At 40.8% G+C, this 13,676-nt stretch overlaps 1 protein-coding gene across 1 annotated transcript in view; it reads right to left on the bottom strand.

Annotated features, from left to right (window-relative positions):
* fasn (fatty acid synthase) overlaps positions 1 to 13,676 on the bottom strand; it is a 96,386-nt gene that overhangs the window by 34,179 nt on the left and 48,531 nt on the right. Inside the window, exons 13-23 of the mRNA XM_049563855.1 lie at positions 13,408 to 13,542; positions 12,350 to 12,553; positions 10,620 to 10,735; positions 10,266 to 10,438; positions 9,947 to 10,138; positions 9,743 to 9,823; positions 8,918 to 9,103; positions 8,472 to 8,651; positions 6,611 to 6,814; positions 5,838 to 6,154; positions 5,305 to 5,709 (exon numbers count right to left, since the gene is read on the bottom strand). Coding sequence (XP_049419812.1) covers positions 5,305 to 5,709; positions 5,838 to 6,154; positions 6,611 to 6,814; positions 8,472 to 8,651; positions 8,918 to 9,103; positions 9,743 to 9,823; positions 9,947 to 10,138; positions 10,266 to 10,438; positions 10,620 to 10,735; positions 12,350 to 12,553; positions 13,408 to 13,542 — 2,193 coding nt within the window. The remainder of the gene's footprint in view (positions 1 to 5,304; positions 5,710 to 5,837; positions 6,155 to 6,610; positions 6,815 to 8,471; positions 8,652 to 8,917; positions 9,104 to 9,742; positions 9,824 to 9,946; positions 10,139 to 10,265; positions 10,439 to 10,619; positions 10,736 to 12,349; positions 12,554 to 13,407; positions 13,543 to 13,676) is intronic.

The raw sequence follows: 13,676 nt of genomic DNA on the forward strand, positions 1-13,676 counted from the left end.
GATGTGAATTAAACAGGCAGTTATGTTGAAATTTCGCCTCTGGGCAAGCATGTCATCATTGAAATGGATCATATAATGCTGTGGTGGTGACTTTAAAACTTCAGCATAGAGGATTTTTATTGCAACTTTCGTTTCTGTCTGGTTTCTGTTACCTTACCTTCAAAATTACAGCTGGCTTACCGGAGCCTCTCCCACTCAGTCTGTGCTCTGTGTCTCAATGTGACATTAGCTTCGCGTCACCAGGCTCTTCACGTAAGGCGAAGAGCCTGGTTTCCATTCACTCTGAATTTTGTCTGGATTCTGGTTCCGGTCTAGAAAGCGGATCCGGAAATCACCAAATTCACTAAAGTAAAAGTGTTCACCAAAGTAAAACTTTAAATTCTAGCGCACCATCTTCTCGTCGTATCCTCTTTCACCGTTTGACAGGTGTAACATTATCAGGCAGCGATGTTGGCGATGCCATGTTGTTGTTGTTGTGGTTGTTGTTGTTGTGGTTGATACAGCATGCTACATGGCGAACATCACGCAGTTTTCCTCTCTCTTCTGCCCCCACCACCCCAAACTTTATTGAAAAAATGCATTTACAAACTATAGGTATAATGTACAAAACTAGGATCAAGTGCCTATTAAATAAAACAGACAACTGAAATAGACAATAACTTGTAATACAATTACAAGTTAATAAAAGAAAAAGGTTAACTTAATGGCTTGGGGCTTTTCTTGCAGGGTTCAACGCTAAGGTTTTTTTTCACTTGCCCAGGCAAGTAGATCTCTGACCAACTTGCCCGAAGTCAGTTTTCACTTGCCCTATAAAAATTGTTTAATTTAAGCGGCTTTCAATTAACAAAGACTGCAGTTATTTTTATGTTACGTAATCTTTATTCACACTGTATTTATTAATTAAAACAACATATGTCATGTATCGTAGCTTAATTCCTACACAAATATGACAGTGTCAGGGCTTAAAGTGAAAAATTTGTCAATCATTCTCCATATATAATTTTGCGCCCTACTTGAGCCATGCCCACCTCTATTTATTTTTCACCCCTCTCTCCAGTTCTGCTGTATTAACACCAGGTTTAATATATTTTGCTACCATCTCTCTGCCCTGCTCTACTACTTCAACGCTACTTAGCTCTCTCTCTACTCTACCAGTAGACTACCACATCCACCCGTTGCACAAAACGCACACAACAGTGTTTCCCCTATGGAGTTGTAGTAGTGGAGGTGAAGCACACGCATGAAAAATAATTTTCACATGCGTTAAACTTTTTTGTATGCTTGCAAAGCACAGCCTGCTGGGATGTTTCTATGTATCTACTGGCAACAGAAGGGCTCTTTAGGACTAAGTACTTTTTTAATTTTGTGTTTTATCTGTGTTTAATTTTGTATTTTATCTGTGTTTAAATGAATGTCTGTGACATGTGTTGCCTGTAAAACTACCTTCATGCTCCTTTTAAATTGCGGGGACGAATAAAGTGTTTTTGAATTTGAATTTTGAATTGAATTTGAATAAGTACATACAGTACATGTGTGCACAGAAATGAGCAGGTGAAATGTCTGTCTAGCTTACACATGAGGTGTCTCAAGATTTAGGAACATACAATTGTATTGAATATAATAAAAGTAAAAAGTCACTTGACATGCTGCTGTTTTGTGCTATGACCTATTTAAGTGCTGGAAGTTGTTATTTACGTGACAATGCCTAAACGCAACACAAGCTCAGCATGAGTGCCGTGCTGCACTGCTGTGCGAGCGGCTGTTTGTCCATGCGTAACAGCAGTCTGTTGATGGTTATTTACAGTGTCCATAACAATAACTTTGTCAGCTGACAAACTGCAGGGGGCTCGGGGTCAGGTTTGGTCAGGAAAATGCGGCCCGAGCTGCTCTAGCGTGCACACCTGTGTGTGTGGCGGAACTCCGCCGTGTGCGATACAGAGAGCAGAGGAGAATTGTTAACGCGTGACCATGTAGTGACAGAAATGACACAATGACATAACACCATAAATAGTATATTGTTATGTTATTATATGAAGCGTCCGTCGCGCAAAATAATATCAATGGGGGCTGTGGGCAGGACATTGTTACACAGCATGTGCCTGTGACTTCAGGCAGAGAGACTGCTGAATCAGAGCCAAGGAGCACATTTTAAAATACATTTATTTTATCAATTAGTTATTAACTTTTACTATTTTTAGCAACTTGCCCGATCGGGCAAGTGAGTTGTTAGTTTACATGCCCGACCTTGAGTTTTACTTGCCCTGGGCAATCGGGCAATCCTTATTGTTGAGCCCTGATATTCTTTAAATTAAAAAGTTTCACCGCATTTTTATTAGCTTGGTGCTTTTATTTTGACGGAAAGGCGCATCCATCGAATTCCGGATCCTGTCTCTCTCGCCCTGGTTCCGGTTGCTTACCAAAACGGCCACTAATCGGCCCCAGACTAATGTGACATGATGTGAAAGCATGCACAGGCGTCAGTGTCGACTGGATATCACTTGTGCCGTGTAACCAATCAGAGGGGGCTGTAGGCGGGACATTGTTACAAAGCCCAGTGCAGTGGGGACTGCAGGCAGGGAGGGAGACGGCTGTATCAGAGCCAAAGGAACGAGTTTTAAAATACATTTATTTGATCGGTTATCAATGAAAAAACGTCCGATGCCGATTAGGGCTGACCCAAAAAATTCGAAGCTTTGAAGCTTCGTTCAATGGCACGGGATTCGATTGTGAAAAAAAAAAAAATTTGAAGCTTCGGCACTTTTTTTTCCGTTTTTTGGGGGGAGGCCTTAAACACAACACTAACTCCCACCAGTCCAAGAGATGCAGACATGTCCAAGAGGTCATCAGATGTGTGGTTGCACTTTAAAATATGCCCCGACAACCCCCACAAAGCAGAGTGCCAGATTTGCCAAAAGAAATTGGCATATCACAACTTAACAACAAATTTGGGAAATCACTTGAAAAACGTAAATAGTAATTAAAAAAGAAAAAATCTCTGACAAGGAAATAGAAAGCCAGACGCACAATGGAGACCTGCTATTATCCTGCTTGAACACAGATGACTAAATTCTTTCAACAATGTGACTCAAAATAATGATAAATTAGATTTTGTTGATGTAAAATATGCATTTTCCAGTTCCACCGGTCCGCTCTGAGTCTGGTGGCAGAGACACTTCTGATGCTCCAGTTGCGCATCTGTTTGATTGTGCTGCAGTATGCACCAAGGGTCTTAATTTAATGTTCAATCAAAAGTTAAACACTACTTATCACCGAGCATTAGTGTTTTTTCATTTGTGAATATTTTTATGTTAATTCTAGTGCTGGAAGAAACTACGTTTTCGCCATAATGTTTTTTTGTTTGTTTTTTTAAACCCCCATCATTCCAGACAGGATGTAAGTGTGTCTGTGACTTCCTGTATGGACTGAAGGCTGTGGGAAACTGTCGGGAAACTGTCCAACTTCACCGCAGCTTTTTGTCACAGCCCTCTGCTGCGGCCGCCTGCTCTCGTCTACTTTCCAGGCGAGGCACAATTCATCTCGAACGAGCTTAGTGTGTCCGGGCTGCCAGATTTGTCTGGGTTCCTGCGCTAACTGATGACATCACGCAATATGATTGGCTTTATGGCAGTCACAAATCCTGATTGGTTGTAGCCATAGTTGTGGCTGGAAATTTGAGGAAATGGTTATAACGTTAGAGAGTTTGAGGAGAGAAATAAAAATAATAAATCGAAAGTTTTCTCTTCAGCTGTATACTGAATGAAGTATTGAAACATTAACCTGACAAGCGGCAAACATTAACGAGATCAGCTCGGTTCGGATTAGCCTTCTAACGAGATCGGCTCGGTTCGGATTAGCCTTCTTTTAAGTTAGCATTAAGCTAACGGCTAGTGGCTAATAATAAAACGGCTAAAAAGAAGAGAAATGCATAAGAAACATGAGAAATTACTGTTAGATCAGCTTGGGGTCGGAGGGCGTCTCACAAATCAATGTACAATGTTTCACAAATCCAGGGTTATGTGTAGGCTATCTGTATACAGTATGAAAAATAAATAAAAATAACAGCATGTCATTGTAACTAACTTTATGTTCTGTATTTCTTTGTTTTGGGACCCTGAACACTGGCTGCACTGACCCTTGGAGCAATGCTGTTATGCTGTCAAATATGTTCACATACAGTGCCCTCCAAAAGTACTGGAACAGTGAGGCCAATTCCTTTATTTTTGTTGTAGACTGAAAATATTTGGGTTTGACATCAAAAGATGAATATGGGACAAGAGATCAACATTTCAGCTTTTATTTCCAGGTATTTACATCTGGATCTGATACACAACTTAGAAGATAGCATTATTTGTAATGGAACACAAAATTTTTAGGTGAGCAAAAGTATTGGAACATATAAACTTAAAATAGATTAAAGTGAATGAGACTTAATATTTAGTTGCAAATCCTTTGCTTTCAATAACTGCATCAAGCCTGTGACCCATTGACATCACCAAACTTTTGCATTCCTCTTTCTCTTCTTTTTAGCTGTTTTATAATTAACTGCTAGCCGTTAGCTTAATGCTAACTTAAAAGAAGGCTAATCTGAACCGAGCCGATCTCGTTAGAAGGCTAATCCGAACCGAGCCGATCTCGTTAATGTTTGCCACTTGTCAGGTTAATGTTTTAATACTTCATTCAGCACACAGCTGAAGAGAAAACTTTGGATTTATTATTTTTATTTCTCTCCTCAAACTCTCCAACGTTACAACCATTTCCTCAAACTTCCAGCCACAACCATGGTTACAACCAATCAGGATTTGTGACTGCCATAAAGCCAATCATAATGCGTGACGTCATCAGTTAGCGCGGGACCCCTGACAAATCTGGCAGCCCGGACACATTCGGTACTTACACCTGACAGAAACTTCGCCACGCTGGAAATAGAACTTTAACCCCTGTATAGTTTTACTGTTGTTTAACGCATTCCCAATGACTTCAAATCCTGAAGAATGTGCACATTTTTGGATTCTCCGTTCACCATGGAGGTGAGAGAAAGAAAAACTTTTCTTCATGAATTCAACTGAGCACATGGTGAGTAACTGATACAAATGATACAAATGGTGATTTTGTGGGAGAAGTACTGCATTAGCCAAAAATATTTCTTTGAGCTTCCAGCTTCAGGGGGGTTAAAATCATACATATTGTCAGAATGATACTTCTCTCTGTGAGAGGGTCCCATCTATATGTCTAAAAGACGCACTAAAAGTAGTGTTTAGAAGGGTAAAAAAATCATTAAGTGATTTAGACACTATATCCACTGACCTGTGTGAGCAGTCCTTGCTGGCTGCTGGCGCTCTGAGCCGTACTGCAGAGGAAAGCAACGGTTTCCCCCAGAGTCTCCCCCTTCAACAGGGTGTGGAGGAGGACAAACCCCCCTTCTTTGGCACCAGAAGCCAGATTTGCCAATAGCAGTCCAGGGTCTGTCTTTAGAGGGCCCCAGGCGTGGTTACAAACCACTAGGTCTGCCCCTCCTACTACACCTCCAGGGGCCGGGCCCATCAGTGGGTCCCACTGAGCTGAGGTGACGGCCAGCTCCTCAAGGGTGGCCTGGTGGGGGGTCAGAAGGTCCAGATTGGTTGCCGTGGCAATGTAGTCCACACGCAGCATTGGCTGGATGTTGAGAAGAGATACCATGCGAGAGAAGAGCTGACCATCATTGGAGAAAGCCTGGTAGGGGTCAGACAGATGAAGAGGGTTGAAGAGCATATATATTGTATTTCAGTCATTCTGCGTCTGTATGAAATTTGCCCTTTTTTTTTTTTTTTTTTTTTTTTAAATCTAGTTTTCAATATTACCTCCAGCACTTTGATCTTGCCGGGCATGCTGTTTTCTATGGTGATGTCCACGCAGTGTCTGAGGGCTGGGTTGTCTAGCAGGCCCTGCAGCAGGCTGTCCTGTAGCAGACACACGTTCTCCTTATCCACAGTCTGTTCCAGCTCTGAGCGAAGGTTTCCATTCAGCTCCAGGCCACAGAGCAGGGCCAGCAGCCGCACCAGGCTGGGCTCAGAAGGCTCGGGGCTGGGAAGAGGGCCGTCTGACTCCCCTTGTAGCCCCGGGATGCTGAGCTTGACACCGTGAGGAGCCAACTTCCGCTGCAGTCTGTTGATTAAACCTGGATTGAGAGAGCCGGACAAAGTCTTAAAGGACACGTGGAGGCAGATGATACAAAAGAGGAAAATGGGCTGATAATATCAACCATTGATTTTAAGATTTTTTTGAATGGAAAGAAATAACATTTGACTGCTGTCTTTATGTACAAAATAGAGATTACTTTTTTGCCTTATAGAAGTTGTAACACAGAGATGTTCAATATAAGTATCAAACATTGCAATAAGAAGACAGTAAGTCATAGTAATGAAAATGCTAATGACAAACATAATAACTTTTAAAACATCATTTGGCTACAAACTGTCATACACTCACAGATATGTTTATGTACTTAAAAAAAAATTAACAGCTAAGGGTGTGCATTTAATTTTCATTTTAACTAGCTTAAAATGTGATCCAAAATTATATCTGTCAACTAAAGAGATGACAAAAAGTGATACAGCCACAAAGAGAGGTTTACCTTTACAGAGCCTCAGCTGCTCTGCAAGTTTTCCATTGGCTGTAAGGCACTCTGTGTCCACATAGGGAACAAACACAAACTCCTCCAGGGTGGGGGGACTCTGCTGCTGCTGTCTGCGGGGAGCCACAGTTGCGTGCAGTCCACAGATCTGGACTCCACCAGCAATAATGTTGTCAAGGCAGCGGTTTACGTGGACATCAATGGCTATAGGATTGAAAGAGAAACGGTCACTGTGGTACACACTTGCAGAACCCTAACCCTACAGAATATAAGCATGTTTCTAATCAGATACTACATAACTAAATCTGTACACAACTGGGAGAAATGTATATTTTTTAATGACAGTGGGTAGTTTCTATCTACTGGGGATATACCAATATATTAGCCAAACATCTGTATCAACCGAAATTCACCTTCTTGACTGCCACTGACCCATCACAAGTGGCCAGTGTTTTTCCATGGATGTGTTAAGAGACCTGGCAGAGCCCTGTTCATTCCTATGAAGGTTGCTCAGTGGTGCACGAAACCAAAAAAAAAGCTTTATTTCCGTGGTATCAAATTACCCGGATGATCCACACTGCTTCTGCATCATTGGGCCCATAAAGCAAGGGCACTAGAGACTTACGGCTGCTGAGCATGGCCTAGTGCAACTGAGCGGCCAACTTCCACAACTTCTGGTTAACTTCAATGGAGATAAAATAACTGTGGCCCTTTTAGACTTTCGAAACGTTATCAAACCGAGTGGGATAAATCTTGATAGTGGAACGAGTCATTCTGCGGCGCTGTGAAGCTCAAAAGAAATGTATTTACTGATTTAAAGACGTCTCTTTCCCAATGCAAGTCAAGGGGAAAAAGACTTGGGCCCAATGCAAAAACTTTGGCCCAGCACACTTCCTGGGGTACTGTGTTTTTCTGTTGTGTCACATCAATTTATTCCAGAGTAAAAAGCTGGGCTTGTTAACTGATGGCATTCCATTATCCTGGGAATAGTAGAAAACCTGTTTGAGTGAAAAATAAATTTTCCCTTAGGACAGCAAAGGCGACGAAAGGATGCAAACTGATGTAAACTCACAATTGATGCTTCAGGGCATGCACCGTATTGTTTCCATGATGATGTTACATTGTGAACAATAAGCCTGCGTTGACATCAGCAGGAGGAGAGCTATTTAATTTTAGCAGTGGTCGAATCTAACTGCTGACAGAGGTTGCATTGAGTTACATTATGATGCATTCAAGTTCCTCTCTGTAAATATTAGTGTTGATCGAGGGTTAATTATAACGTCTTCATGATGTAATCTTTTAAAAAATAAATGTTGGTGAGAACCTTGACTAAATACAGCTGTTTGAAGGAGAAATTTGTTGATCTCTTCACAGCAATATAAAGCGGATACTAGAGAGGGAATTATGATATATTATGTATAGTGTAGTAAAAAAGTTGTTTTAAGAAAATGTATTAATTTAAAAGAAGGTTATGACAAAGGTTTGCTGCCTAGACCTGTCATGTCTGTCTTCATATGATTTAATTTGTTCTCATTCAAAGGTAGTGTAACAAAGGACTGTGTGACTTCAAAACAGTTCAGTTACGTAGATTTTCTTGTTTCTTTGGCACAAAAGGGAGAATAAATAATAACAAAAACAAAACAAACAACAACCACAAAAAGTGATATCAGCCAAATTGTTATTTTAAACATCGTATCCACACAAAATTTCACAATTGGTGCATGGCTACTGTCTACATAAAGAAACTATTTGGTACAGCGGACATATGTACCAGAAAAGATAACCTGGAAAGTATGCGTGGGTGGATTCACATACAGATACACATCATAGAAAATCAATGTTGAACAGAATGATAACACACCTTGCTTTCCATCAGTGTATCTGCAGACCTTCTCCAGATGGACAGCTGGATCAACACACACTGAGCGGATCCTGGTGGGCAAACGCAGACTACGACCCGACAGCCCAACCACAATCATTTGCAGCATGGTGTCCAGAAAGGTCACCCAGTTTCCTGTCCACTGCAGTTTCCCGCTGTCTCCTGGAGGAAGCCAATCAAATAGAGATAAGTCATCAGTAACAACACAGTGTTACTTAGGTCTGGGGGATGTGATAAAAGTATATCAACACAGTGCAGAGGCAATCTGCTGTCTTTTAACTACTGCCTTTTTTCTTGTCTTATGTTTCATCTTTGTGTATCATAAAATCCATTTTTAAAAATACAATGATGGATAGGCAACACACACACACACACACACACACACACACACACACACACACACACACACACACACACATCACTAGTACCTGCATTGTTGGACTCCAAGATGCCTTGGAAGGTCTTTCCATAGTCATAGCCACGCAGCCGCAGCTCTTTGTAGATATCATGTGCTGTAAGCTTCATTTTGGGGTCACCATCATTGCTGGCAGCCTGCTGACTTATCTGACTGTGGAATGAATCGAGGGCTGCATCCTCTAGCAAGCTGACCTTGCCTGAAAATCACATGTGGAACAAAAGCAGAAGTCAGCAATTTTTTAGACATTTTCAATAGAACTGCTGCCTGCTGCTTCTCTAACTGAACAAAACCTAGTTAGTTATTTTCCATGGAAAGGTCATAATGTGATCCACACCAGGATAAGACTCATACCTGTAATCTGTATACAAATAATACATACTTCACTAATTTTTAAGGCAGAGCTAAAGAATGCACTGTACAATGTAGAAAAAATACCTCAAAGTAGGATTAAAATAAAGACTGGATCATAAAGCGTGGTCAGGGTGTCCATAAATGAAAGTCAGATACTAATAATACCTGCCCTCAGTTCAAAAAAGACTGATATAGTCTGGGATGTTGAGGCATCAAAGACACCCTTGCACAGATAATCAAATGGATAATGTTGGAATCAATCAGGGATATAAAACGCCATCACTTCATCATTTTATCCAATTAGAGATTTGTGTGAAATTTTGTCATAAGCAGTGTATTAATTCTTAAGTCATGGCAAAAAACATGTTTTGTGAGGTCACACTGACCTTTTTTGCGTTCACAAGAATGGAACTGACAGACAGACAGAGATAGACAGATGGACAGACAACCCGAAAACATAATTGGATGTACAGAGACTACATACCACTGACAGCCAGGTTTCCATTCTCTGAAACCTCAAACTTGTTGGTGGCAGGCATGAGATGCACCTTCAGCTGGACAAAGCCTGAGAGGACCAGAAAGGTAATGATAGAAGACAGACAGTGAGGCAATCAGAGGCTCATCACTTCTTTGCAATCAAGACCTCCAACCTCCCCGTGCTCACACCTCTGCAGTGCTCTGCTCTTACCGGTCTTTGGCAGGATGGTGGCCCTGTGGATGGTGACATCCTCAAAGATTACAGGGGTGCTTTCCATGACAACCCCTAGACTTTTCACCAAGGTACGCCAAGCCAGTACCAAGTAACCCGTCGCCGGGTAGAGGACACGCCCATCAATGCAGTGTCCAATCAGGTAGTAGTCTATAGACTCTGGGTTTATGTCTGTTGTTGGTCAAAGAAGAGTTGGATACAGAGACCATCAAGTGGCAAATGAGAACAAAAAATGGAAGATGCAGAACTGTTTTTTTTTTTTGTTTTGTTTTTTTTAATGTGGATGTGCATTTCTTACCGATATTATAGATGACAGCAGAATTCGCTCCTCCTGAGCCACTGGAAAAATCCTCTACCTTAGGGACATCCCAGGTCTGAGCATGGTCCCACTGCACCAAGGGGGAGATCAGAGGGGTACCAACTGGCACAGGGTACTTCACTGGGCAGAGGCTGTTACCATCCATGTTGATGCTACAGAGTTGCATTAAAAAGAATTCTAAAATCAGCAATCTGAAAATGTTTCCACGAGTGCTCAAAGAGGGGAAGAGGACGGGAGGTTTTACTGCAAAGCCCATCCAGAACAACAGGTACCCCAAACTCCACTTACACACCAAATGTTACTAAATGTTGAAGCAGTGAGGCATTTACAGACCCGTTCATGTAGATTTTGCCAACGTTTGAGAGGAAGAACTCGAGGTTGTTGGTGTGGCCTCTCTTCATCAAGGGGAGGATGGAACATGTATGCTTTAAGGTACGCTTCAGGATGGCCTGTATAGAAAACATAGTATAGAAGTGGGAAGTTTTGACAGTGGTTCAATAAACTATTTAAACCATTATACCTTTTTACAGGACAAAGACATTGTTTTAGCAAAACTTTACAAATATTTGATAAGCTTTGTGCAGATGTGAAAGTGAGCGCATGCTCTTCCCACAACAATGAGGTCTTCAAATCTCAATATAATATAATGAATCTAATAATAATAACAACACCACCACATTAAACTTCAGTTTTTTGTACACTCACTGTGCAGACTAATTTCCCATTCATTTCTCCAAGATTACAGATGGTGGAGCTATACTCAAGAGGTATGTTCATAATGTTATTGTGTGTTTTTTAACACTGGGTGACATTACAGACATAAATTATCTTACTCTTAAATTATCTTATTATCTCTCTGTATGTAAGCATACAGAGATTAACAGGAGGCATAGCTTAACAGCTGATGAACTGAACAGCAGAAAATTAAGTAAATTGAAACGATATAAGATGCAGACAGTGTAAAACTATGTGATTGGACAGAGATCACTAGGCTCAGTCACACAGCTAAATCAAATGATGTACCGTTATAAATGATATATATTTCTTGTGTTGGGTACACCAGACCAGCACTAAGAGGCTCAGGAAGAGCTTCTTTCTTCAGGCCACAAGGATTCTAAATAAAGACCCTGCACTTTCCTGCATTTCAAATTGTAGCACTGTTTTAAAATCTAAAAGTGCAACTTTTAGAACTAGAATTACCACCTTGTAGTTGTATGCCTCCACTAACCACTCAAGCAACACTTACAGTTTACATCCATGTCTATGAAAACATGGATGCTTAATTTTTTTGTCATAATTGGAGTATGAATTCTTGAGATATGGGCAAGTTTTGTGCCAAATTTAAAAAACTTCCCTAAAGGTATTCTTGTGATATCTTGTTCACGAGAATGGGACAGACGGACAGACAAACAAAACAGAATCCCTCCAGCCATAGCTATCCTCAGGACTGAGGCATAAAAACTACAACACATCATCATAAATGTCGTAGATAAGCCATGCAACACTCTTTGGGGTTTTCCCTCTCCTAGCTGGAAGTCATTATAGGATGCTTCATAAATAACTCTCAAGTTCTACTCTGTCTATGGTATCCCATCATCCACCAACCTTTATTTACAGTTAGCAAGCTTGATATATTCAATTTGATACATAACATGGGCACATTTTAACCTGGTTTTTAGTTTTAAACATTTGAATGCAACCTTAATGAGTAAAATGTTGTTGCAGCATGTAATTAAATGCAAATTAATCAACTATATTTTTTTTTGCCTTTCCCACTGTCACACTGTCGCTATATAGTATATATAGGTATATATAAGACAGTTTTCTGCATCCTAAATCGAATATAATAGAATTGATGAATGACTCTGAGCAGCCAGTCAAAGACTCAGACAATGATGTTTACTTCATTGATGATACAGTGTGTCTGTCAGAAGTCTAGAACACATGACCCACGTTGTGTCATTTGATGCCCACAATTCAAATATGACAGTCAGAAGAAGCTGTCAAAAGAGCCACGATGTGCTAATGTAGTTTGTGGTCCAGCAACAACTTGCTGTGCGTACCTGCAGCAGAGCATGAGGTGCTATCTCCACCACAACAGCATTTTCAGGCACCAGACTGAGACCCTCATGGAACAGCACAGGGCTCACCAAGTTGTTGACATGGTAGTCAGCTGAGCTGTACAGAGCGAGAGGAGAGTCCCACTCTGACTGAGGGATGCTGGTGCTCACCCAGCGGGATGAACGCTGACATGGCTCCTTGATCACCTACAAACAAGATTACATTTTAAATTATTTATCAATATTCAAATACCTGCCAAGCTGCATGCCTATGGTTATAATAATGGACATAATAATCTGATGTGCCAAGTTGCCTGGTAGGACAGGGGCAGAATGCAGCGGCGAAAGAAGAAATGTCAAAAAAATGTCAAAAAGAAGAAATTTTAAAAAATGATTTACAGAAAATAAGCAGATAAAATGATAATAACATGTATGATTTAAAACTAGAATTTCCACAGTTTCAAGGTGGACACCCAAGATTCAGTATGTCTCCCTTTCTGTTCCTGAGATATGACGTTGAATCATGGCCAGAAAAGTGTTTTAGCAGATTATTATGATGTCACAGTGAAGTTGACTTTTGAACTTTTGGATATATAATGTGATTACTTCATCATATAATCCTGTTTGACATTTCTGTAAAATGTTGTCATACTGAGTGTATTCATTCTTGAGTTTTGGCCAAAAACATATTTTGTGTGGTTGCAGTGACCTTAACCTTTGACCACCAACATCTGATCAGTTCATCCTTGAGTCCAAGGGGACGTTTGTGCCAAATTTGAAAAAAAAATCCCTCAAGGCATTCTTGAGATATTACGTTCACAAGAATGGGACAGACAGAGGGATGTATGTATGTACAGACAGGTGGACAACCTGAAAAAATAATGCCTTCAGCCACGGCTATCACTGGCACAGAGGCATAAAAATAACATACCAAAGATAATCCATGAAATAGTGCATTTCATATAGTAATACACCAAATGAAAGTGAAACTGTGTTTCCAAGACCTCCAGTAGCTGTCAGTGTGACAGCAAGAGTCAAAGCTAGACTGCAGAGCCACGTACATTCTTCAGGGCAGCCAGCAGGATTGGAGCGATGGAGGCCATGTAGTATGAGTGGAAAGCGACACCAGCACTGCGAACCTCCTTGGCAAAGACTCCTTGCTCTTTCAGCTCAGACACAAACTTACTGATTGCTTCCTAATAAAACACACACACACACCACACCTGTCAAGACACAACACTCTGCTACTAGGAAAAACTGGATAGGTCAGTGTATTCATGCTAACATTAGATAATAGAGGTGCTATTATGTTTTTACAATCTGACAGTGG

Source organism: Epinephelus fuscoguttatus, linkage group LG20 (genome assembly GCF_011397635.1).
Source record: "Epinephelus fuscoguttatus linkage group LG20, E.fuscoguttatus.final_Chr_v1".
NCBI lineage: Eukaryota > Metazoa > Chordata > Actinopteri > Perciformes > Serranidae > Epinephelus > Epinephelus fuscoguttatus.